The following is a 24,960-nucleotide window of genomic DNA, read 5'->3' as shown; positions in this document are numbered from 1 at the left end:
GGTTTTAAACCCAATATCCTATTTCTATCCATTCACTAAAAAAAAAAAATCCTCTGATAACCAAGTGTCTACTTCATAGCACATTAGACTATCTAGCAACTCTTGAAGATAAAAACAGGTCTTAGTGATGAGGAAGTCACCAGATAGAGCCCAGATCATTCTTTGCAATTACAACATTATTTTGCATTGACAGAGCACTTTATATTTCCAAATCAGGCAAGTTATTAATTGTTCTTTCTTAACATCCAAAATAAAGATTTATCTGAATGAGTCTATTTCAATGACAAAGATACAGAGGACATAAGTGACTTCTAAGATACGTGGGCAGGAGTGTTGATCTACTGAAACCACGAGCTTTAATTTTAAGACTTGTGCTCTGGTCAAAAGATCAAGGCTCTCTGTCCTCTTTGGGGATGCTAGTGGCATTAAAGAGTAACTCATTTCTAGAAGTGCTGAGAGCTGGCAATAAGTAGAATTTGGGCATTAATTTGGCTAAAGGAAAACCAAGAATGAAAACAATTTAAACTACCACATTTAAATAATGTAAATGGATACATTCATGATACATTTCTATACCTATTCTTTCATAAAATCATACTTAAATACCTCAAACATTCCTGCAAAAAAAAGTGGGCTTGCATAATATTGGGGAAAGGGAGATATTCTGTGTATTCTAAAAAGAAAAAGGTTGAACTCCAAAAAACAGAGTAGATTTCCCTAAAAACATACTAAAACTGACAGGTAAAAATATGACTACCTACAAATAATTCTTAGTATTAGTTTCCATTGAAATAGCTATTCCAAATACTTTTTCAAAATTTGTAGTTTGGAGTAATACAGAGTATTAACTATGCAATGAAAATGGTCAGCGAATTAGTACACATGGGGTTTTTGACTCTTAAGTTTTTTTTTTGTGTGTGTGTGTGTGTGTGGTATGCGGGCCTCTCACTGTTGTGGCCTCTCCCATTGCGGAGCACAGGTTCCGGATGCGCAGGCTCAGCGGCCATGGCTCACGGGCCCAGCCGCTCCGCAGCAATGTGGGATCTTCCCAGACCGGGGCACGAACCCGTGACCCCTGCATCGGCAGGCATACTCTCAACCACTGCACCATCAGGGAAGCCCAGACTCTTAAGTTTTATATCAGTATCTACTTGCCATTTTATCTTTTTTTTTTTTAAATGAACTTAATAGATAAGTACACTTAATTACCTAAAATAGAATAAGGACAGCCAAAATGACAGTAATTAAAAACAGAAGAGTAGGGCTTCCTTGGTGGCACAGTAGTTGAGAGTCCGCCTGCCGATGAGGGGGACACGGGTTCATGCCCCGGTCCGGGAGGATCCCGTATGGGGCCCGTGAGCCATGGCCGCTGAGCCTGCGCATCCGGAGCCTGTGCTCCGCAACGGGAGAGGCCACAACAGTGAGAGGCCCGCGTACCGCAAAAAACAAAACAAAACAAAACAAAAAACAGAAGAGTAAGAGAAGTCTATGAACTAATTCCCCCATCCCATGAAAGTTATCGGGTTGAAACTCTTTGAACACCAGAAGGAAAAAGGCATTCAAGAGGAATCCCCCTCTGGTCCATGAGAGAAGACTGGGGAAGATAAGCCACGCTGACAACTACGACCATATCAAAGCTAAGGCAGAGGCCTCTCCACTGAGGTGTGTTTCCCAAGGACACTGTGAAACTGAGGAACCATCCCTTCAGCCCTTAGGGGACTGGTCTTCATGTGTGGACTCGAGCCATCAGGAGAAAGGCTGGTCACTGGTGGACGGACCTGCCACTTGGCCACAAGGTCTTCCTCCACGATAGTCCCTACCTCACAGGGGTGCCATCAACATGATGTGAGATAATGAACGTGAAAGCTCATCTAAGCCACTAACAGGAAACATTAATAGATGGTTTAGCTACTGTTATTACTGTGGGTGCCTCAGTCCATATCCCTCTACTGTGGCTACAACTCTGACATTCTCTAGTAGATGATCTTAGGTAAGTCACCTAAATTCTTTGCATCTCAGTAACATAAGAATAATGAAGAGTACTGATTGAATAGGCTTGCTATAAAGAATAAATGAATTAATACATATAAAATGTGTGAAGAGTGCTTAGCATACGGTAAGTCCTCAATAATTAGCTTCTACCATTACACCACTACTACTATTATTACTATCATCATCATTGTTACTATTACTTCTATTGTTAACGTATTAGTGGGGGGAAACAACACTCTTGTATGAGGGTCAGTCATAGTCTGGATGTACACTGTATACTGTACAGTACACCGAACCAGGAGCCAAACTGCCTACTCACCATATGAAACAGAATCCCCCTGGGCTATTTCCTTGAAGAGACCAGAAACATCAAGGTCAGGCACTCCAAGGGAAGCCTGCATAATGGTGGCGAACTCTTCCTCTGTTATGAAGCCATCCTCGTCAACATCAAAGAGCTGAAGGAAAAAGAAAATAAAGCCTAAGAATGAGCTCCTCCAGAGCAATGGTGGTATGTAATAATCTTAAAAAATAAACTGTTTAGTAATTCAGACATTCATTGTGTGGGGGGCTAGGGATATATGTCCATAAGTATGGTATCTGCTGCCTTCACAATACTTATAGTTTAGTGGTAGAAAGAGATAGGATTAAAATAGGGGCTATAGGGACTTCCCTGGTGGTCCAGTGGTAAAGAATCTGCCTTATAATTCAGGGGTGCAGGTTCGATCCCTGGTGAGGGAACTGGGATTCCACATGCCGCAGGGCAACTAGGCCCGCACGCCACAACTACTGAGCTCTCGCGCCTTAACTAGAGAGACCCCATGTCACAAACTACAGAACCCACGCTCCCTGGAGCCTGTGTGCCACAACTAGAGAGAAGCCCGTGCGCTGCAACAAAAGATCTTGTGTGCCGCAGCCAAAAATAAATAAAATAATAAATAAATCTTTAAAGAAAAATACGGGCTACGACCATAGTAAGTACAAAAGCACATGGAAAAAATAGGGGATATAACCATAGTAAGTACAAAAGCACATGGGAGTCCTGTGTAAACAAGATGAATCCTACCCGGAGAGGTCAGGGAAGGCTTTATGACATTTGAGTTGGGTCTTAAAACATGAAGAGATGTTCCCAGAACATACAAGTACTGGCAGGCAATTGCCTGGGGCTCAAGTCAGGAGAGAGAAAGACAAGCAAGGATCAGATCACGATGGCCATATAAGGCCTCATCTACCCCTGCAGGATTATGATGGGAAGGGCTGTGGGGTGATTGCCTGTGAACTGAGGGAGCTCTGAGGCAAAGTGTGGAGGATGGAGAGAGGGCAGAAAGTTGAAAGGACTAGAGGCATGAAAAACAATTAAGAGTCTGGGGTGGAGAAGCAGGAAGGGCAGGAAGAGACAGAATTTATAAGGAAGCAAAGACAGGACTTACATATCAGTTAGAGGTCTGTAGTGATGGAAAAAAAGGAGCTAAAGATGGCTGAGGGATTCTAGCTTGGGCAAATGGGTGAAGGAGGGTTATCTTACCAAGAGTGGGAAAACAGGTTCCCAATGAGATCAAGGGTTAGACCTGGAGAGCTTAAATTTGAGTCAGAAGTGCCAGGAGGAAGTTAAGATTGAGCACATCAGCTCAGGAGAGTGATGAGGCTTCAGATATGAATTCAGGTAAAGATTGAAACTACAAGTGTGTTTGAGCTTCTCTGTGGAAAGTGCACAAAGTAAGGCAGAGCCCTGGGAACAGCAAGAGTTGAGGTGTGTGCAGGGAAGAGGAACCGGCCAGAAAAACTCAGAAGCAGCAGCCAGAGACATGGAGAAGCAGAAAGAAAGAGCATGCATCTTGGAAGCTAGGGAAGGTTTTCAGCAAAGAGGAAGAAACTCTGAGTGTGGTAATGGCCAACAGAGTAAAATGGCATAGGAAGGCCAAGCAAGAAGCAAGAAGGTTTGCTGGATTTGGCAATTAGGAGATCCTGGCGACGGATGGTAACAGGAATCAAGCAATGATTAGAGAGGTGAGGCATGGAGGCAACAGGCATGGCTCTTCTTTTAAGAAATTATGGAATAAAGCACAGGAGATAAATGGGGTAATAACCACGTACAAAAGGAGGCTGCCTTCAGGAAGGGAGAGACAATATGTTTATAGGCAGAGGGGAAAGGGTGGGATAGTCTAAAAGTCAAGCAGCAATGCAGGGGTAACTGATAGATAATTAATATGCCATATTCATAATCCTCTCCAGGGTATTAACATTTTTTCATGATATCAACACTGACTCTTTGCAGGCACTGATCCAACATGTTCAAATCACTTTACACACTCATTGAACCCTAATAATAGTCTTATGTAAGGGGGGGTGTTGTTATTAGCCCTATCTCACAGATGAGAAAGCTGAGCAACAAGGAAGCCAGGTAACTTTCCCAAGGTCACACAGCTTGTAAATGGTCAAGCTGTCGCCCAAATGCAGGCAAATATCTACAGTTCCTGCTGTTAAGGTATCCACTTCTGACCAAATACACGATCAAAAACAGGCATTAGATGAGGTGTGATAATCATGAAAAGAACAATAAGCAAATACTGAATAGTGTTTTAATTGTTCACTAGGGTGGGGGGAGAAGAATATAATTCGAAGTTGTGATTTGCTGCTCCCAGATAAGAAGGCACTGGGACGCCTAGTCCATTTTCTACTACTCAGCCCCTAAATGGACGATAAGATAGCTGGAAAGCGCAAAGTGAATTAGCTAGCATTTGTTTTCACAACAGTAGCCCCGGGGCTCTTTATGGGCCTTGGACTTCAGGCGCTAACTGCCAGGATTCAGTCACAACCTCCCCCCACCTTCTCACAAACTCTAATTTTTCTGTAAAAGTCTTCCATTCCTAAAGAATTCTCACCAACTTATCAAATCATCTAAATTTGGTCCTTTGATGGCTCTTCCGTCTGTGTGTTTCCTTCACACGTCCATTCTGGGGACTTTTACTTCCTCTCCATTTGTCCTTTGTCACAACTACCCCACGAAAACCCCTCCATTTCTCTCAATTCCTCATCGCTCCCAATAGCCTCCCTACTACAGAGTTCCCAGATCTAAGGTAAATCTCATGATCTGGGCTCTGGTAGAAGTTTTAACACCCCATTTTCCTTGGAGAATGGGGGAGCGATATCTCCCCAGTGCACGGAATGCTGTGGGACTCTGCATCAAAACATCCTGTCTTTCCTAGCAAGCACATGGTCCAAGACCATTTGGACTCTGCCTGGAATTTGAATGATGAACAGCGTTGGAGTTTGCTCACTCTAACAGCAGTGCCCAAGGGAGATGTAGAGCAGCTCCCGCAGCTGGGACCTCTGGAGCTGCCTGCTTTGGAGTATTCCCTGGAGGCTGCTTGCTGTCCTCACAACTGATTCCTCCACCAGAGTCTATGCCGACTGCTTACAACTGAAGAATGCTGACTAATATTCTACCTCTAAAGGTCACCGTGATGATGAAATATGATCAAAGATGGGAAGTTAACTGTGAAGTGTTACCCAAATAAAAGGATGTGAATGCATTCTGTATATATACAAAATGATACTACTAAATGAAAAATAGAAGCATGCCAAAATAATTTTCAAAAACATCATACAGGGACTTCCCCAGTGGCACAGTGGTTAAGAATCTGCCTGCCAATGCAGGGGTCACTGGTTCGATCCCTGGTCCGGGAAGATCCCACATGCCGTGGAGCAACTAAGCCCGTGCGCCACAACTACTGAGCCTGCGCTCTAGAGCCCATGAGCCACAACTACTGAGCCTGTGAGCCACAACTACTGAAGCCCACATGCCTAGAGCCTGTGCTCCACAACAAGAGAAGCCACTGCAGTGAGAAGCCCGTGCACCGCAACGAAGAGTAGCCCCTGCTCGACGCAACTAGAGAAAGCCTGCACACAGCAACGAAGACCCAACATAGCCAAAAAATAAATAAATAAAATAAAATAGGCAAATAGATACTTAAACAAAACAAAACAAAACGAAAAAACCAAAACATCATACACCCCTGAGAAGGATAAAAAAATAACCAAAGTAAAACATGACACTTGCTTTACTGAAGAAAAGAGCTAATTATAGTTTTAGGTTCTTCTTTCCTCTCCCTGTCCCCCCTCAAAACCAAGGTCTAGGCAAGAGAAAAATCTCAGGACTTCTTTAAAGACAATAATTACTATGATTAAGGGCCAAATTTTCTATCAGGTCTTTCATTGGTAAACCCAAAGTGACCACTTGCCCAGCTGACCTTATAATCACACAGACAATCTCAGAACAGAAACAGAAATGTCTGGGTTGGAATAAGTTAGCTATGTGTATAATTTTAGGTTTTATGATGAATAAGTCTGTAAAAGTTTTCAGCTTGGAAAGAGTTCTGGCCCTTGCCTTGAGACCATCTGCTAAGCATCAACCTCTTACGTTCTTTATAGGCCTAGCAGTTAACTCAGTTGAAACCAATCTGAAATAAAAAGTCAACCTGGGGACTCCTCTGTCAAGGACAGAACACATGGAAATTCGTGAGGCTAACCCAGGTGGCCTCTAAGACGTGAGAAAGGACTCTGGGAGGAAGAGAGTCTTTCTAGATGATAGAGGGGAAAACACTTGTTGAGGACACAGTGGGATATTCTTCTCAGAGAAAATAAGGAAGAAATAAGAGTAGGAAAGAGGCATGGGGAAGGTCCTCAGCTGTTATGGTGGATGAAGCAGAGACTCAAAGAGCTGTATGATAAGATTCCACATACACAGCTTGGTAAGTGAGATCAAGTTTTTGTTTTACGTGAGAGCAGATCATGTAAGATTAAAATATGGAAGGGAACATCCCATTCAAATACTAATTAGATAAAGCACGTTTCATCTCCAAAGAACCAAAACACACTTTGGGAATGTACTCTTCCCTCTCCTTTTTGCATATATAAGTGATAAAATGGGATCTGAGTTCTCATAATTCAAACCTCCATTAAGTTCTGCTAGGGATGGGGGACATGGATTTTATTCATCTGCCCCTCAACCCCCCATACTGCTGTGACAATATATGTGATATACAGGAAAACACATAGGGTGGAAACTTGAGACATTTATGATGGTATTCACCTGACACCACCACAACAAAGTAAACTCCATCGGGAAAAGATCACCTAAAATATCTCTGACATACAGAGTGAGAAAATAAGGATGGATCAGAACTTTCTGCCTGGTGAATTGGGATGACTATAGACAGGTGGTGTTTATTTATAAACCTCACTTTGGGGCTCCAAAATGGGGAGGCTGAAAAGAAATAATTTTTAAACTAATTTATGAAATCACCTGCTCTTCAATTTTAATGCTGTTAACTAGGCTGCTTCCAAAGACTTTCTTTTTGCTTAAATGGATGCTTGTCTTTTCTTTATTCTCGGTAGCGATTGTCTTAATCACATTGCCCTCGTGTACATGTCACAGCAGATCTATAAACACTCGTAATAGATGCACTGATTTTCAGATAATACACTTAGAGTCAACACTTGTTTACGAGACAGACCAAGATGATTTCAGTGGGGCTGACAGTACCTTAAATGCCACCTGGATGATCTCCTCTGTGTTGGCAGGGTTGCACAGGACAGCCAGGCCAATTACATACTCTCGGAAGTCGATACTGCCATCATGGTTCTGTGAAAGGATGGTAGAAATCAGTTAGCAGGGCCACTGGTTGAATGACTATTAATCACAGCCCACAAGGTGAAATTCAGACATGCCACGCAGCTCAGCCTCGTCATGCACTGAGCCAATTTGGAAAAATGTTCGCACTGAGATAGAACAGCTAGTGAGTGGCCCACCTATTCCCAACTCAGAAGGAAGAAAAATATATTACTGTTGAGTGATCAATATAAACATTTTATCACTGAGGCTCATTTAGACTGGCTCTATGGCACTCATTGTGGGTTCTTGAGCTCAGCCTTGATGGGAGCCTCTCTGGGAAGCAGGATGGGGGATTTCATCCTAGGTGGGACTGAAGCCTTCATTCCACCATCGATGGTGGGCCTGCCATGATGGCCAACACCAGTGGGTCACTAAGAGACTCTCTCCATGTAGGAGATAGAAGGGAAAGGAAAGGGGCAAATTGAGGCAATAGTCACAGCTACATTCTTTCTCCTTTCTGTGCTTACTCTGCAATAAAGCAGGAGAAAGTAAGCAAACCCGAGCAACTTCAAGGGCCCCTTAGTGATATCGGGCCCTGGAAGATCCTGCACTTCTAAGCCTTGGAAACTAAACCTAATTCGTATGATGTTTATATCTATACACTGCAGCAGGTATTTCTTGATGGTATTATAAAAGAAGGGGTTGATAATTCTAATCCATGCTGACCGAATACAGAGTTTTTCCTACACATGAACTACTCACCTAGATGGGAACACTGAGAAGATGAAATGGGGAGAAAGGAGAGAAAGCTTAAGGAAGAGAGGAAGAAAGGGAGAGAGAGGCAAGGCAGAGAAGGAGGGAGGATGGAAGGAAGAGAAAGAAGAGAGAGAACAAGAAGGAAAGGGGAAGAGGAGAAAGGAAAAGTGAGATGGAGAGTGGAAGAGAAAGATGGAGGGGGAAAGAGGAGGAGGAGGAGGGAGAAAGGAAGAGGACAATAAGCTCAATGATTATAATCCCAGGTGTGGAATCATTTTGGCAGCAAGATCTTCATGTTGTCAGATGAACTATGAACTAGTAACAACAAAGCTAAGTGTGATACTTGATAGGTTAGCAGATGTTTGGCACTGATGAGAGCGTAATCTTTAACTGTGACTGAGTGTCTACATTTCAACCATCAAGAGTTCCTCTAGGGCAGGGATTGCCTTCCTCTGTGCAGTGTATTCCCATTGCCTAGCACACACAGGTAGGTGCTAAAAAACGATGCTACCTTTTCCTCACCTACTCTCACCTACTACTGATACTTTGGGTTCACCTTAAGACACTTAGGCAGTGTTTTTCACTGGGGTTTCACAGATGAGCTTGAAAGGGAAGGCTGTGAAGCCTCTGAAAGGGTATGCCTTTTTTTTTGCTTTTTTGTTTTTGGCTGAGCCACAGGGCATGCGGGATCTTATTTCCCTGACCAAGGATCGAACCCTTGCCCCCTGCAATGGAAGCGTGGAGTCTTAACCCCGACCAGGGATCGAACCCGTGTCCCGTGCAGTGGAAGCATGGAGTGTTAACCCCTGGACCGCCAGGGAAGTCCCAGCCCTTTTTATATGTACATTTTTCTAGGGAAAAAAAATCTTGTAGCTTTCCTCAGCTTCTCAAAGCAACCAAGACTCACTGTCACCATACTACTTTATCTTGCTGCAGGGTGGGAACTAAAAAGGAATAATTTACCTTCACTTTCTCATCGGAGAAGGTAGAAACAGAGGATTCAAGATTTCCCTAAAGTAACAGGGTTTCTTCCTAGGATTTAAAACTCAGGTCATCCGACTTCCATTTTTGTCTGATTACCAGCCTCTAAGACAGCTGTTTTCTGCCTTTCCTTTAATCGACTTTATTGAGGTATCAATTACAGTCAATAAAAAGCATCCATTTTAAGTGTACAGTTTGATGTTCTTTGAAAAAATGCAGACACCAGGGTAACCACCATCACAATTGATGGCTACGATATTTTCATCACCCCAGAAGTTTCAGAGTTTTAAGGGACATAATTTTCCTTGTGCCACTAACGTTTAATTTTCTTCTGTACTATGGAGGGCTGTTGTTCATTAGGCCTTAGAGGCTGAACAGCTTATGGTACCATGAATATATGCTCAATAAAGGTAAATTTATTCTGCAATTGGTTTTCTCCACTAAGCAACATAGAAGTCTTGAATAGAAGTTCTGAAGTATAATGAACCAGTTTGCAGGGCAGAAATAGAGACACAGATGTAGAGAACAAATGTATGGACACCAAGGGGGGAAAATGGCGGGGAGGTGGGTGGTGGTGGTGTGATGAATTGGGAGATTAGGATTGACATTTATACACTAATATGTATAAAATGGATAACTAATAAGAACCTGCTGTATAAAAAAAATAAAATTCAAAAAAAAAGAAGTTCTGAAGTATAGATATAAGAATGACCTATGAATATATTCAATATCCTGTGATAAACCATAATGGAAAAGAATATGAAAATAAGTATATATATGTATAACTGAATCACTTTGTTGTACAGTGGAAATTAACACAACATTGTAAATCAACCATACTTCAATTAAATAAATTAAAAAAAAAGAATGATCTATGGACACTGAAGATATGGTCATAGGTAATATGATTGGAAATACGCCTTTGATTTATTGTGAGGCATCCAGTTTTTATCTATATTACCGGACCCTATGTATAATACAGGTCAAGCATTATAGCTTATTTTTCAGATGGAGGAAGAGAAATGTAAAAGACCCTTAGTATTACTGCTATTCACGAATAAAGGTAATATTCTGGACCCCTGGTTTTCTTTAACAGTTTTATATGAGTGGCTTTGACCGACAAAAGAATATTAAAGCAGACTCTTGATACTCAATCACATGAGAAACTATATGTAAGTTTTCATCCTAGTAATGTGAAGGAAAAAAGGCAGCATAGAAATTATTCTGAGAGATTTCATTATAGGACTAATAAAATAATACATTTTAAGGTTCCAATTTCAGAATAATAAAATTTAGAACTGGGAGGAATCTTAGAAATCATCCGTTCAACTTCTTCATTTTTACTAATGAAAAATTGAGATGTAAGTTTTACTTGAGGTCACAAAACTCACTATTGCCACAATGACAATTAACATTTACCTAAACATTTACCTGACTCCCAATCATTCAAATTAAAGCAGGCAAGTTGATAAAATATATTCAAAAACAGATAATAAAAAAGTATACAGCAAAATACACTCCTTTAATTTTTCAAATTCAAATCAGTCCCATGGTAAAAAATTATTCCTCAAAGCTGTGGTTCTTTCCTTTAAAAACTAATGGAACTCCTCAGGAAGAGTATTATTATTCAAATGCAATAAACTCTCAGTTATCCAGGAGAGTCAGGGAAGAGGTGTTCTGTTTACCTCAATATTCTTATTTAGAGCATATTTCTACCCACCTGCATAATTGTATTATCAATTTTCTAGGGATTAAATTGTTTTAATCTACTTAGCATTAAAAATAGACATTTTAAAAAAAGTAATTCTGAAAGCACTTCAAGATTAATATGTACATTAAGTATCAGTGCCCTGCAGGTGCCTCAGCAAATATTTTTTAAGGCCTGAGTATGGGTTAGTTGTGCAATATTACTGATGAAATTTCTGATTGAAGTTGATACATAAATCAACTTTTTTTTTTTTTTTTTTTTTGCGGCACGCGGGCCTCTCACTGTTGTGGCCTCTCCCGTTGCGGAGCCTGCAGGCTCCGCGGCCATGGCTCACGGGCGCAGCCGCTCCGCAGCATGTGGGATCCTCCCAGACCGGGGCACGAACCCGTGTCCCCTACACCGGCAGGCGGACTCCCAACCACTGCGCCACCAGGGAAGCCCCATAAATCAACTTTTAAATCACATGCACTATTACTCAAAAAATATTTTAAAAGTGACCTTTAAGACGATATACAAATTTTGAATGTTTTTGGACATTTGCTGTTCTTAGGTACAGAACACACAGTTCTTTTTCCTGCTATTATAGGTTACAGAATTCAGTGTATTAAATCAAGACTAAGGTGTTTTTCAAAATCATATGGGATATTTTGAAATTAAAAAATGTAGCTGTATAATTTCACATTTAAACAAAATCATTATTATTTTCAACTTACTACATTGATTGTATTGCTTTTAGAAATTTGAAAATGAGATGGAGTTATATTAATGAAAGCCCTTCATCTTAGGCTATCAGTAGTCTTCCATGTAGAAAAGGCAACATTTGAAAAAAATTATCAGGTGAATACTCCCTCTTACACTGAAGATGTGTCTTTAAAACACCAACTAAAACAAACAAACAAACAACAAAAAAACCCATTGGATGGAAATTAAGAAATTCAATCACTTGTTAGGCTATTGGTTCTACACAATGCCAAAGGTTTGTTTACTTGGAAAAATCCAGATTTCGGACTAAATTTTCTGGGATCCACTCTAGTGCCTGGGGATATTTGTCAAATTTTACACAAATTCAGAAAAGAACAAGAGAAACTTAGGTAACTTCAGGATGTTTTGCCCTGTGCATGCAGGAAGAGAATCATAAAAGTAGGTAATCCCTTAACTTGAAGAGCAAGAGAAATACTTAATACCACCCCTAGTGTGAGATAATTGTCTTAACTTTCATAAAACATTTAAAATGAAGTGAGGGGAGAAAAGTGGGGCTACGTTTTCTTTTCCCCAACCATCATGTGGAAAGATTAAATTATAAACTTAATATTCTGAGACCTTAAAAGGTATCTTGGCAGATTTCCCCTTTCCTGGCTATATTACTACAGCCATGCCTAACATACTAGTGGCCATATTCTAAAACAGGGATCCTGATATTAATGTGCGGTTGCAGCCTCATTCTAATATAACCACACCTGTTTTAAGTAGCTCCCCAGACCAAGTTTAAATTACAAGTCCCTTGAGGAAAGCGGATGTGATCTCTGGGCTTGGCTCAATTCAGAATTACACGCATGTGGTATTTCATAAATATTATGTGACGGTGATAATGGTGTCCACAGAGGCCAAATGCCAACCTGTCCTATTTTCACTGGGGATTTCTAACAGGCAGCTGAGGGCTGTTAACAGGCCAGTTACATCATTTCAACAGTTACAGCTTTCCTCTAAATGACTCAAAAAGGAAGGATTTATCTTCAAACTCAGGATGATCCTCCAAAGTAGATTGGGAGAGAGGGAATGAATTAAAACCCAGAGAAGAAGGAGGGTAGAAACCAATTAAATAGGCAGATGAACAGAGCACTTGAAAATGCAGCCTCTCTAGCTGAGTCTACTGGCCCGGGATTCCTGGATTCTCTTTGCCCCGTTATCACCACCTGAATCAAAATGAAAAAGCCAAACTAAGGGCCATTCACAAGAAAGGCACAACTACCCCTGCTTTTTGGGTGGCAGTTTCTCCATACTCCTATCTTCTTTTTTTTGGAAGCTGGCAACACTGACTCCTGTGGGGACCTCAGTTTTCAGCTGAGACTAATATGAAAAATACAGTGAAGACAGACTAACCTTAAAGCTGTGGCTGTCAACCTTGGTTGCTCATCAGAATCACCCGGGGAGCTTTAAAAAATACTTATCTCTGAGCTCCACCTCTAAAGATTTGTATTTAACTCATGTGGAGTGGGACTCAGCTCAAGAGCTCTCCCGGTGATTCTAAATTGCAGTCAGGGCTGAGAACCACTGCAATAAAGACTCAGCAACATTTATATATATTTATACATCTCTCTATCGCTTTAGATAGCAAATAACTGGTTATGATTTGTGTACATTTTCTTTGTTTACTTTTTTTCCTGTCTGCAGTTTTCAAACAAATGAAAGAATATTCTTTGCTCTGAGGCAGGGCAAGACGTGACAAGAGCTGGCTAACATCAGCAGGGCGTGCCTGATTTTGAGGTACATGTAAGAGCGATCACTTTGATTCATTAAGGCAACCAGAGACATTTCAACTATAAGTACACTCTTTCATTCCCCAATGCCCTGATTCTCTTTACAATTATATCAAAACAAAACTGTTACATGCTTATTTTGCTAGAGAAAAGGGACTAAAGAATTCTAGATTTTAGATAGTTGTTCCACCATTAAAAAAAATACTACCTTTTATAAAACTGCTTAATTTCACATTTCTGAACCTGTTTCTATACAGTTAAACAGGTTACCAGGAAAACACTTTTTTTTTAAAAAATGTAATAGAAAGACCTGATGTGAATTAACAGAAAAACAGGTTTTGAATTTCCTGCCTCCTCACCTTTTTTAAAGGAGAAAAATATATCTCCTGAGAGCTTTCTTGATTTATTCCAGGATTTTTTTCAAAATTTCATTCTTAACAATAACAACAACAGCTTTCCTGCTCTTTGGAATTCATTCACCAAATAAGAAATGATCTATTAAAATCTACTCCATTACAGCCTGCCTTGCATTCCCATCACATATATAAAAGTCCATATTAATCCTGCGTCTCAAAAAGCCGACATACAAACCACTCAGAACATTTTTCATGAAAAATCTGTTTAATTAAGCAGTAAAGGGCAGCACAAGTTCAGAAATAGGTCAGGTTATGAAAGAACTCGGCAGGAAATGACAGCTTTGGATGGGGTAACCGCAACCGTGCAGAGAGCATGGCTAAGCTTCCAGCACTCCTGTCCCCCAGGGTAGTCCCGACTTAGTGCCCACTTTAGGAATACATGGTCAGCTGCAGCCATTCTTGGATAGACACCTGAATCAGGCCATCCGCATCTCTATCCAGGGATTTGAAGGCACGAAACATGGCATCCAGGCGAACCAGGCAGCTGATGAAGTTGTTAAAATCCATACTTCCATCCTCATTGGCATATCGGCGGACAATCATTTGGTAAAGTTGTTCCTTTAGCTGGAAGCCTGCTGCCTGCAGAGCCCCCCGCAGCTGAGAACTTCCCAGAGACCCAGAATGGTCCCTGTCATATTGCTTATAAACACGCTGCCATTTCTTGATGTTGCTCCAGAGATACTTAAATTCTTTGAAGCCCAGCTTTCCAGTTGTGTCACTGTCCATGATGGACACGATGCTCCGGCAGGTGTCAAGACTAAAGCCGTCAGACTTCAGATCCTTGTGCTTAGACAGGACTTTGTTGAGAATATTCATTAGGTGAGTGGCATCCACTTCCATGTCTGGTCCAGCCAGCTGTGCAAATTGTTGCCGAAACCGCCTAACTTCCTCACTTTCATTGGCCTCCACGTTGGTGAAATGCTGCTCAGTGGGTGGTGGTTCCGGGGTATACTGAGCAGCTGCAGTCTCGCTGATAAAATTCACAATTCCTCCAAGTATCCCTCCAATATTTCCTGCTCCTCTACTTTTCTGACTGCCTCCTCCAAGAAGGTCTCCAAGAGCTTGTCCAAGACCTTGACCTTGATCTCCTCCTTCCAATAGAGACTTTACAAGAAACATGCTTTTGGTTTACCGAAAGGGTAAAGGGTAAAGGCTGCTGAAATCTTGGAGGTGGTATGAGAGAGATGAAATGGAGTCTAAGTAGTTTACATGTGGAAGAACTGGCTTTTCTGTACTTGCTTGCACTGTACAACACCCTGGGTGCACCTCCTACCCTAGTTGCCTGAATTCCACTAGGTCCTAGCACCTGCCATTTTTCAGAGGGCGTCAATAAAATACTCCTAAGTTATAGTATGTCTGACAAATTAGAAGAAATCATATTTTTAAGTGATATATATTAAACTATACATTTCTATATGCTGTTAACTATTTTTAGTTCTCTTTCTCAGCACCTGAAAGATGATGTGGAGTTTCCTAACAGGAGAAGGTAAATGACTCAAGGTTATCAAGAATTTCTTTTCTAAGGAATATTTATTGTTAGGGTACAACTGAAGAATTCTGGGACACTGGAAAAATATTTACCTAATTCTCTTCCTTTAGCAAAGATCTGAAGCATCCAATGTTCTTAAGAAAAACTTGGAAGGGGGATTTTTAAAATGCAGGGTCCCCAGGTCCCATCCTCAGAGATTCTGGTTCTGTATAGTTTGCTGTGGGGCTCATGATTTACGTTTTTGGAATCTTTTGGAAGTGTAACATTCACATAGAAAACTGTACAAATCACAAATATATAGCTCAAAGAATTTCATATATATATATATATACCCATGTCATACACCCCGATCAAGAAATAGAACATCATCAGGACTTCCAAAGCCTCTTCATGCCTCTTTCCAGTTATTCTCCTCTCCCAAGGGTAACTAACCATTGTCCTGACATCTAACACCACAGATTCATTTTTGTACCTTAAATAAATGGAATCATATAGCATATACTTTTTTGTATCTTGTTTTTAAATTTTTAATTAAAAAATTTTAAAATTGTGGTTAAATACATGTAATGTGCAATTTACCATTTTAACCATCTTTTAAAAAATATTTATTTATTTATTTGGTTGCACTGAGTCTTAGTTGTGGCAGGTGGCTCCCTAGTTAGTTGCAGCAGGCGGCTCCCTAGTTGGGCTCCTTAGTTGTGGCACATGGGCTCCTTAGTTGTGGCACATGGGCTCAACACTTGAGTTGCAGCTCGTGGCCTCCTTAGTTGTGGCAGGTGAACTCTTAGTTGCGGCATGCATGTGGGATCTAGTTCCCTGACCAGAGATCGAACCCGGGCCCCCTACACAGGGAGCGCAGAGTCTTAACCACTGTGCCACCAGGGAAGTCCCCCATTTTATAATAGTTTTAGCTCTTATGCTTAGGTCTTTGACCCATTTTGAGTTAATTTTTATATATGGCATAAGGTAAGAGTCCACTTCATTCTTCTGCATGTGGTTATCCAGTTTTCTCAGCACCATTTGTTGAAAAGACTGTTCTTTCCCCATTGAATGGTCTTGGCACCCTTATCGAAAATCATTTGTATGCACACACACAGGTTTATTTCTGGGCTCTCTATTCTATACCATTGGTTCATATGTCTGTCTTTATGCCAGTACCACACTATTTGGATTACTGTAGCTTTGTAGTAAGTTTTGAAATCAGGAAGTGTAAGACTTCCAACTTTGTTCTTGTGCAAGACTATTTTGTCTATTCAGCATCCTTTGAGATTCCATATGAATTTTAGGATGGATTTTCTGACTTCTGTAAAAAAAATTTTTGTCGGGATTTTGATAGGGATTGCACGGACTCTGTAGACCACTTTGGGTAGTATTGACTTCTTAACAATATTAAGAATTCCAATCCATGAACACAGGGTGTCTTTACATTTATTTGCGTCTTTTTAAATTTCTTTGAACAACGCTTTGTAGTTTCCAGTGTACAAGTCTTCTACCTCCTTGGTTGTTTATTCCTATTTTATTCTTTTTAATGCTGCTGTAAATAGAGTCACTTTCTTAATTTCTTTTTCATATTGTTTATTGTTAGTGTATAGAAACACAACTAAGTTTTTTTAAAAAAAATAAATTTATTTATTTTTGGCTGCATTGGGTCTTCGGTGCGGTGCACAGGCTTCTCACTGCAGTGGCTTCTCTTGTTGCGGAGCGTGGGCTCTAAGCACGTGGGCTTCAGTACTTGTGGCATGTGGGCTCTAGAGTGCAGGGTCAGTAATTGCATTGCACGGGCTTAGTTGCTCCATAGCATGTGGGATCTTCTCAGACCAGTGATCGAACCTGTATCCCCTGCATTGGTAGGCAGATTCTTTTATTTATTTATTTATTTATGGCTGCATTGGGTCTTTGATGCTGCACGTGTGTTTCCTCTAGTTGTGGTGATCAGGGGCTACTCTTTGTCACGGTGCACGGGTTTCTCATTGTGGTGGCTTCTCTTGTTGTGGAGCATGGGCTCTAGGCTCGTGGGCTTCAGTAGTTGTGGCATGCAGGCTTCAGTAGTTGTGGCTTGCGGACTCTACAGCATAGGCTCAGTAGTTGTGGTGCATGGACTTAGTTGCTCTGCGGCATGTGGGATCTTCCCAGACCAGGGATCAAACCCGTGTCCCCTGCATTGGCAGGCAGATTCTTAACCACTGAGCCACCAGGGAAGTCCCCACAACTAAGTTTTGTGTGTGGATTTGTATTCTGCAACTCTGCTGAATTAGTTTATTAGTTCTAACAATTGTGTGTGTGTGTGTGTGTTGTCTGCAGGATTCTTTTACATATAAGATCATGTATTCTGTGAGCAGGGATAATTTTTCTTCTTCCTTTCCAGCTCATATTCCTTTCATTTCTTTTCTTGCCTAACTGTTTTGGCTAGGGCTTCCAGTACTATGCTGAATAGGAGTAGTGAAAGCAGGCATCCTTCTGTGTTCCTAATCTTAGAGGAAAGGTTTTCAGGCTCAAACCATTGAGTATGCTGCTGGCTGTGGGCTTTTCATATATGGTTTTTATTATGCTGAGGTACTTTTCTTCTATTCCTAGTTTGTTAAGTGTTTTTATCTGAAAGGGTGTTGAATTTTGTCAAATGCTTTTTCTGGATCGATTGAGGTAACTGTTTTTTCCCCTTTCATTCTGTTAATGTGGTTTATTACATTGATTGATTTTCATATGTTGAACCACCCTTGCGTTCAAGGAATAAATCCCACTTAGTCATGACGTAAAATCCTCTTTATGTGCTGTTGAATTCTGTTTGCTAGTATTTTGTTCAGAATTGTTGCATCAATATTCATATGGGGGACTTCCCTGGTGGTGCAGTAGTTAAGAATCTGCCTTCCAGTGCAAGGGAGATGGGTTCGATCCCTGGTCAGGGAACTAGATCCCACATGCATGCCACAACTAAGGAGCCCATGAGCCACAACTAAGGAGCACATGTGCTGCAATTAAGTAGCACACGTGCTGCAACTAAAGGAGCTGGCGAGCCGCAAGTAAGGAGCCCGCCTGCTGCAACTAAGACCAAAATAAATAAATAAATAAAAAATTCATATAGGACATTGGTCTGTAGTTTTCTTTTCATGTACCGTTGACACTTGAACAATATGGGTTTGAACTATGTGCCTTCATTTCTACTAGGATTTTATTCAATAAATACATACTACAGTACTACACTTGAGCTTGGTTGAATCTGTGGATGCAGAATCATGGATACATAGGGCCGACTATAAAGTTATATGGAGATTTTTGACTGCACGGGCTTTGGTTCCCCTAACCCCTGTGTTGTTCAAGGGTCAACTGTACTATCTTTTTCTGACCTTGGTATCAGGATAATGTTGGCCTCATAGAATGAGTTGGGAAGTATTCCGTCCTCTTCAATTTTTGGGAAGAGTTTGAGAAGGATTAGTGTTAACTCTTCTTTAAACATTTGGTAGAATTCACTAGTGAAGCCATCTGGTCCTGGGATTTTCTTTGTTGGGAGTTTTAAAAAAAATTCCTCATTCAATCTCCTTACTAGTTAGGTCTGTTCATATTTTCTGTTTCTTCATGATTCAGTCCTGGTAGGTTGTACATTTCTAGGAATTTGTCCATTACATCTAGGGTAACCAATTTGTTGGCATACAGTTGCTCATAGTACTGTTTTATAATACTTTTTATTTCTGTAAATTTGGTAGTACTGTCCTCTCTTTTCTGATTTTGTGTGTCTGGATTCTCTTTGCTCAAAATTACATTTGTGAGATTTTATATTTTTAATAAGTATCTTCCGAAGTCAGTCTATGACAGACAGTCCCAGATAATACTTTGAGAAACCTCACCCTTGATACTAGGTAGAGTCAGGATACAAGCCCTTCAGCAGTCTTTGGAAGTTCTATTGGTAAACTCAGGGAAAAGTGGCCAGGACATAACTAAGTCCTTATATCACTCAGCATTTTGGACCTTAATTTCAATCTGCAAACTGATGATAATAGTATCTCCCCTGCCTACTTCATAATGATTCAATTTCTTTTATTATGTTTCAGGACTTGGACTCAATGTTTAGGAGAGAAAGATGAAAACATCATGATTGCTGTCCTCAAGGATCAAAGAGACCCACAGAAAACTAGGTGTTGTAACTATAATCTGAGGTCTATTTTCACATTTATACTATTAATACTAAACTATTACATTTGTATATAATATTCTTTGGTATATCGATTTTATAGAATTTCCATGAAAGACATAAAAGCATTTGAAATAAGGAAAGGAAAACTCAGAGAAGTTAAGCTACTTATAAAAGGTCACACAGCTAATATATTGTATAGGATTATCAAACCAATATGGGTGCCCAAAAGGGGAACAATAAGTTCTGCTGAGGAAAGGAAAGGAGAACATTTACCTACAGAAGAGGTAATGTGTAGGCCTGACCATAGGCTAAGTCAGAGTTCTCCAAAAAGACAAGATATAGATATATATAAAGGGGTGGTGTAGTGAAAAGATAGAGGAAGTAAAGCATGTGTGGTATTCAAGAGATAATGAGTAGTTCAGTGTGATGAGAGTTTACTGCTGAGAATGATGGGAGATAAAGGCAACTCAATAGAATAGAATGAAATTGGAAAGGACTCTGAACTGCCATGTGACAAAATCTATCTCACAGGTTACTCTGGAAACTACTAAGGCTCAAATATGAAGTCAAAAGGAGATTAAACGTAAAATTACTTTATAAACTGTACAATTCTAGAATTAAATAATGATTATTCTAGCTATTATTAGGGAGAGAATAGTAGCTGGGAGACACTGCTCTGTGTAGGACATGAGAGCAATGTCTCCTGCCACACTTAGTGGTTTATAGAAAACTCTCCATCACCTGGTTTTATGGCACAATGACTCCAATAACTGGTCTCATGGGCACCGTGAAATGGTCTCTGTAAACACCAAAGGCCAAATGTCTGCCTTTACCACACTGAAGAAGCACCACAAAAGGACTTTCTTCCCTTTAGGGGATCACAAGGGGCCATCTGGCCTCAGACAGATTTAAATCCATTCATATAAGCTTCTGAGGAAATTACATGGGCTTTGTTTTTATAATATTGCAAATTAACTTGACAGCATCCATTGTCATATAAAATGTGCCTCCTTATGACCATCTGAAGTGTTTTTCGCTGAAGTTTAAATCCAATTCCTCTCATTTATTTTCTGCTAAGATGGAAAGCATTTGGCTAACAGTTTCTCATAAGCCATCATAGAATAAAAGACTGTTATTAGATTAACAAGCCTTTTCTTCTCTGGACTATTTAATCCCCTAAGGCTATTTATTAGAACATTAATAGGAACTTTGGTTGCTGTCTGGGGGAACTCTACTGTGCAGCTCTGGAGAAAAAGAGTAGGGGAAGAGGCCATATTCAATGGAAAATTTAACCTCAATTTGAGGGGGAAGAGTTATTGAACTTAAAAAGTTAACAGTGACACACGAATGCTACTAGCAACACTATTCATAATAGTTCCAAAGTAGAAACAACCTAAATATCGACTAACAGGTGAATGAATAAACAAAATGTGATAAACTCATATAATGGAGTACTATTTGGCAATAAAAAGGGATGAATTACTGATACAGGCAACAACATGGATGGACCTCAAAAACTTACAATAAGTGATAAAAGCCAGACATGATACTGTATATTATAAGATTCCATTATATGAAATGTCCAGAAAAGGCAAATCTATACAAGTCTCTATTCTAGTCTTTATTCTAGACCAGGTCTAGAACAACACAGGAGGACTTACTATAGTGGTTGCCTAGGGTTGGGAGATAGGTAGGTGACAGGAATTAACAGTTAATGACACAAGGAATCATAATGGGGTGATGGAAAAACTCTAAAACTGATTTATGGTGCTGGTTGCACAACTTGGTAAATTTACTAAAAAAATCATTGAACTGTATGCTTGAAATGGCTGAATGCTATGATATGTAAAATATGCCTCAAGAAAGTTATTTTTAAAAAGTCCAGAGATGGTTTGTAGTAAAAAGAATACTGAACTAGGAGTTCCCAGTGCTGCAACTAACCAGCTCTGTAGCCTTGAGCATACAACTTCCTCTTTTGGGCTGGAAGCTTCCTGAGAAATGAGGAAGATGGGCAATTTGACACTAAACATCCTTTCAGCTCTAGAATGCTGTGAGTCTAGATCTTCACGTGCCATGAAGTGGTGACTGCAGCTTCGTTCTTACCTTGCATTCAGTTTCCTTCTCATGCCCAAGTATTTTTATGTTATATATGACTGTAATTTAATCTTTTTCTTGGGTCTGGTTCTACAACTTTTAAAGACATACTTACATACCCTTATCCTCACTTTGACGTATTGTCTGGTTTTCAAAAGTATTCCGGTAACCTATCAAATATGTTGCTCCTCCAGACAGAACTCCAAGGTGGGGGGACTGAAGCAGGTCTCGAATAGCACAGGACACACAGCTCCCACTGTCACTGAGGGCTCTCTGTCAAGTGGGGCTTTCACCTAACTGCAACATGATCTGGACCAGACCTTCCTAATTTATTGATGAGAATGTCATGTTGGATGAAATCAAAAACCTTTCTAGAGTCCATATAGATAATATCTATTTCTTCTTCTCTATCATCTTGGACTGTCACTCTGTCATAGGAGGAAATTAAATTGGTCTGACACAATTTGCTCCTTATAAAGCCCTGTTCTTTACCTCTTTATGCTCTTGGAGGAGGCCACTGCTCACTTGTTCCAATAAAAAATCGAGGTTTAATCAATGCCCTCTCCTTTCTGTTTCCTCTAAGTGTCTCCTAGGTAGACTTGCATTGAGAAGCCAAAATGAAAGCGTACAATTCTCATGCTTAAAAGGATATTTCTAGTGTAAGAACACTCAGGGAGGGAAAGTATTATGCTGGACTGCATGGGGGAGTTAAGTCACCATGAGAATTGAAGAAGGAAATGGTCAGACAGATAGGCCATCAAACTTGCAGGATGACTGGTACAACTGGATAGGAATGTTCATCTAGCCCACTCAGAAAGTTATAGCTTTCTTCTGTTAATTATATCATATGAGCTTTAGATTTCATATAACAAATCCTGATTAATTGAGATTGGAATCAAGATGAGTTCTTTTCACGTGAGCTATGAAATACTAAAGTACACATCAAACCCGAACTGGAAATTTAAAGGATAGAAGAAAGGGGAAGAGGGGGGTGGAGGAGGGATAAATTAGGAGCTTGGGATTAACAGATACACACTACTAGATATAAAGTAGATAAACAACGAGGTCCTAGTGTGTAGCACAGGGAAAAATATTCAATATCTTATAATAACCTATAATGGAAAATAATCTGAAAAAGAATATATAAATATAACTGAATCACTTTGCTGTACACCAGAAACTGACACAACATTGTAAATCAGCTATACTTCAATTTAAAAAATAGGATAGAAGACTTCACTGTTGCAACTATTCACCTCTGGCACTGTATTATGAAAGCAGCCATAGACAGTACATAAACAAATGGGCATGGTTGGTGTCCCAATAAAGCTTTATTTACAAAATAGGCATCAGACTGGATCTGGTCTATCAGCTGTAGTTTGCTGACTGTCACCTGCTATATTTCCTAAACTGATGAAAATAAAGCATGCTGGTAAAATTTAAGGACTGATCGAAGGATTGCAGTCAAGGCTTATAGCCACCGTCGTTCCACGTCTGATTTAAAGGGGGTCATTCTGAATCTTTATTCTCACCAAATCTGTCTACTTCTTATTGACATCCTCCCCATTTCTAACTAGTGGTATATCATTCATCTTCACAGATGAGAGAGACTGATTTCTAATCACTCAGCTATAGTCTGGCATGAGCTCACTCTCTTTTTACCAAAACCATTATGCACACAACAGACCACAGGCTAAGAAAATTTAGATAGTTGGTTACTATTTCCATTCTCTAAAAAATGTGAAAACTGTCCTGATTTTTCCCATTTCGGCCTTCTAACGGGTACTTGGTTCTTCTGGCATTACTATGTCCTTTGTTTAAATATTAGAACAGGGAAGTGTGTGTATACTTTAGCACTTTGACAATCCATCATTTTTGGCTATTCTGGAGATCTTTTATTACTCTTTTGCATTGTGTGGAATGAATGCGTTTCTTTATCTGAGTTCTTCCTGTCTGCCCTGTTCTTGGCATTAGTTCAAGTGTTAAACCATGAGCAAATAATGAGCATATAATAACAAGCATCCTTGCTTGCCCTTCCCTGTTAGAGAAGGTAGGGTGCTGTATTATGCAGATTTTCAAGCTGAGAGTTAGGACAGGGCATTTATGTGGCTTAAGTGACTGAAAATAAACAGAGAAATCTTTCTGAGTGGGGTGGATTTACTTTTCTATTCAGTTGTACAAATTATACTGAAAGTTTAGGACCAAATGTCCCACAAAGTCAAAAACATTTACAATCCTGCTCTTTGCTGAAAAAAGCCTGCTGATCCCTGAAATATAGCTTCGCCACCAGCGAATATACATACCGTTATGGTGATGTGTGCCAGATGGAACATGACCCTGAATGTATCATGAGATGTGCAGATGAGATGACTTGCCACTAGTAAGAGGTAAGAGGTAGATAACATGGTATACTGTCAAACTAGCAACAAAGATGATATGTGTGCTGCAATATTTGAGGACTTTGTCTCATAGGTATGTAAGATACTGCTGGCAGGGCAGCACATGGCTCTGCTCAATAACACAGCGTTGAAGAATGAATGAAATAAGGTGATGCTGTGTAGATATTCTTATAACTGTACAAATGTGTTATAATTATTTCTGACTTAGCCAGTGTTGTTTCTCAGTCCCATTAAGTGTATTTAAATGCCTTCAAGAGGGTTGGCAAAAAAATCTAGTCTTGAAAACTGAATTATGAATATAAAAAATGTTGAGAAGCCACTGTTTTAAACTACTGTCTCAGCTCTCAACTGTCTCTAACTCATGTGGACTTTTGACTAATCCCTATCAGCCTCTGATTCAGAGAGTTCAGTGTACATTTGGGAAAATAAAGAAGTTGAATGAAACCTAAAGATGAAAAGGGTCTTCTTTTCCTTTTTTTCAGAGATGAGACCTCTCCACAAAAAACTATCCTAATCCAATGAGCCATGCTATGCTTTGGATCATGAATGTCACATTTCTGTTGGACCTTGAAATCATCTGCCATCGCATATCTGACAATCTAAAAGAACACATCAGATTGTCAGAAGAAACTGAATGGACAGCACATTTTCTTTTTTTTAGGACAGACTGAGATGAAAACCATTATGAAGTTTTTGCAGACTTGCCAGGAATGTATGTGGGAAGAAGGAGTAAGGGGACATGGAGAGATATACAGATCTCTCCCCTTCCCCAAAATACCAACCACAATTGCACCAGACCTGGGGAGAGATTGAGAGAAGAAAAGAAGGAAGGGGAAAAGGAGAATAAAGTGGGAAAGGCACATGGGAGGAGCCCTCTGCCCTGCAAAAATTTATAGCTACTGAAATGAAAG

At 40.1% G+C, this 24,960-nt stretch overlaps 2 protein-coding genes across 5 annotated transcripts in view; both read right to left on the bottom strand.

Annotated features, from left to right (window-relative positions):
• Positions 1–24,960, bottom strand: part of LPCAT2 (lysophosphatidylcholine acyltransferase 2) — a 64,566-nt gene that overhangs the window by 3,688 nt on the left and 35,918 nt on the right. For all 4 annotated transcript variants that reach the window (XM_030832938.3, XM_030832939.3, XM_070044237.1 and 1 more), the window contains 2 exons: positions 7,535–7,633; positions 2,312–2,447 (listed from right to left, as the gene is read on the bottom strand). In XM_030832938.3, coding sequence (XP_030688798.1) covers positions 2,312–2,447; positions 7,535–7,633 — 235 coding nt within the window. The remainder of the gene's footprint in view (positions 1–2,311; positions 2,448–7,534; positions 7,634–24,960) is intronic.
• Positions 14,311–15,060, bottom strand: CAPNS2 (calpain small subunit 2). The gene has a single exon (XM_030832940.2). It carries the CDS (start codon positions 15,058–15,060, stop codon positions 14,311–14,313), a length of 750 nt encoding a protein of 249 aa, XP_030688800.1.

The sequence above is a fragment of the Globicephala melas genome, chromosome 19 (assembly GCF_963455315.2).
Source record: "Globicephala melas chromosome 19, mGloMel1.2, whole genome shotgun sequence".
NCBI classification, from domain to species: Eukaryota; Metazoa; Chordata; class Mammalia; order Artiodactyla; family Delphinidae; genus Globicephala; species Globicephala melas.
This window is presented reverse-complemented; position numbering and strand designations above follow the sequence as displayed.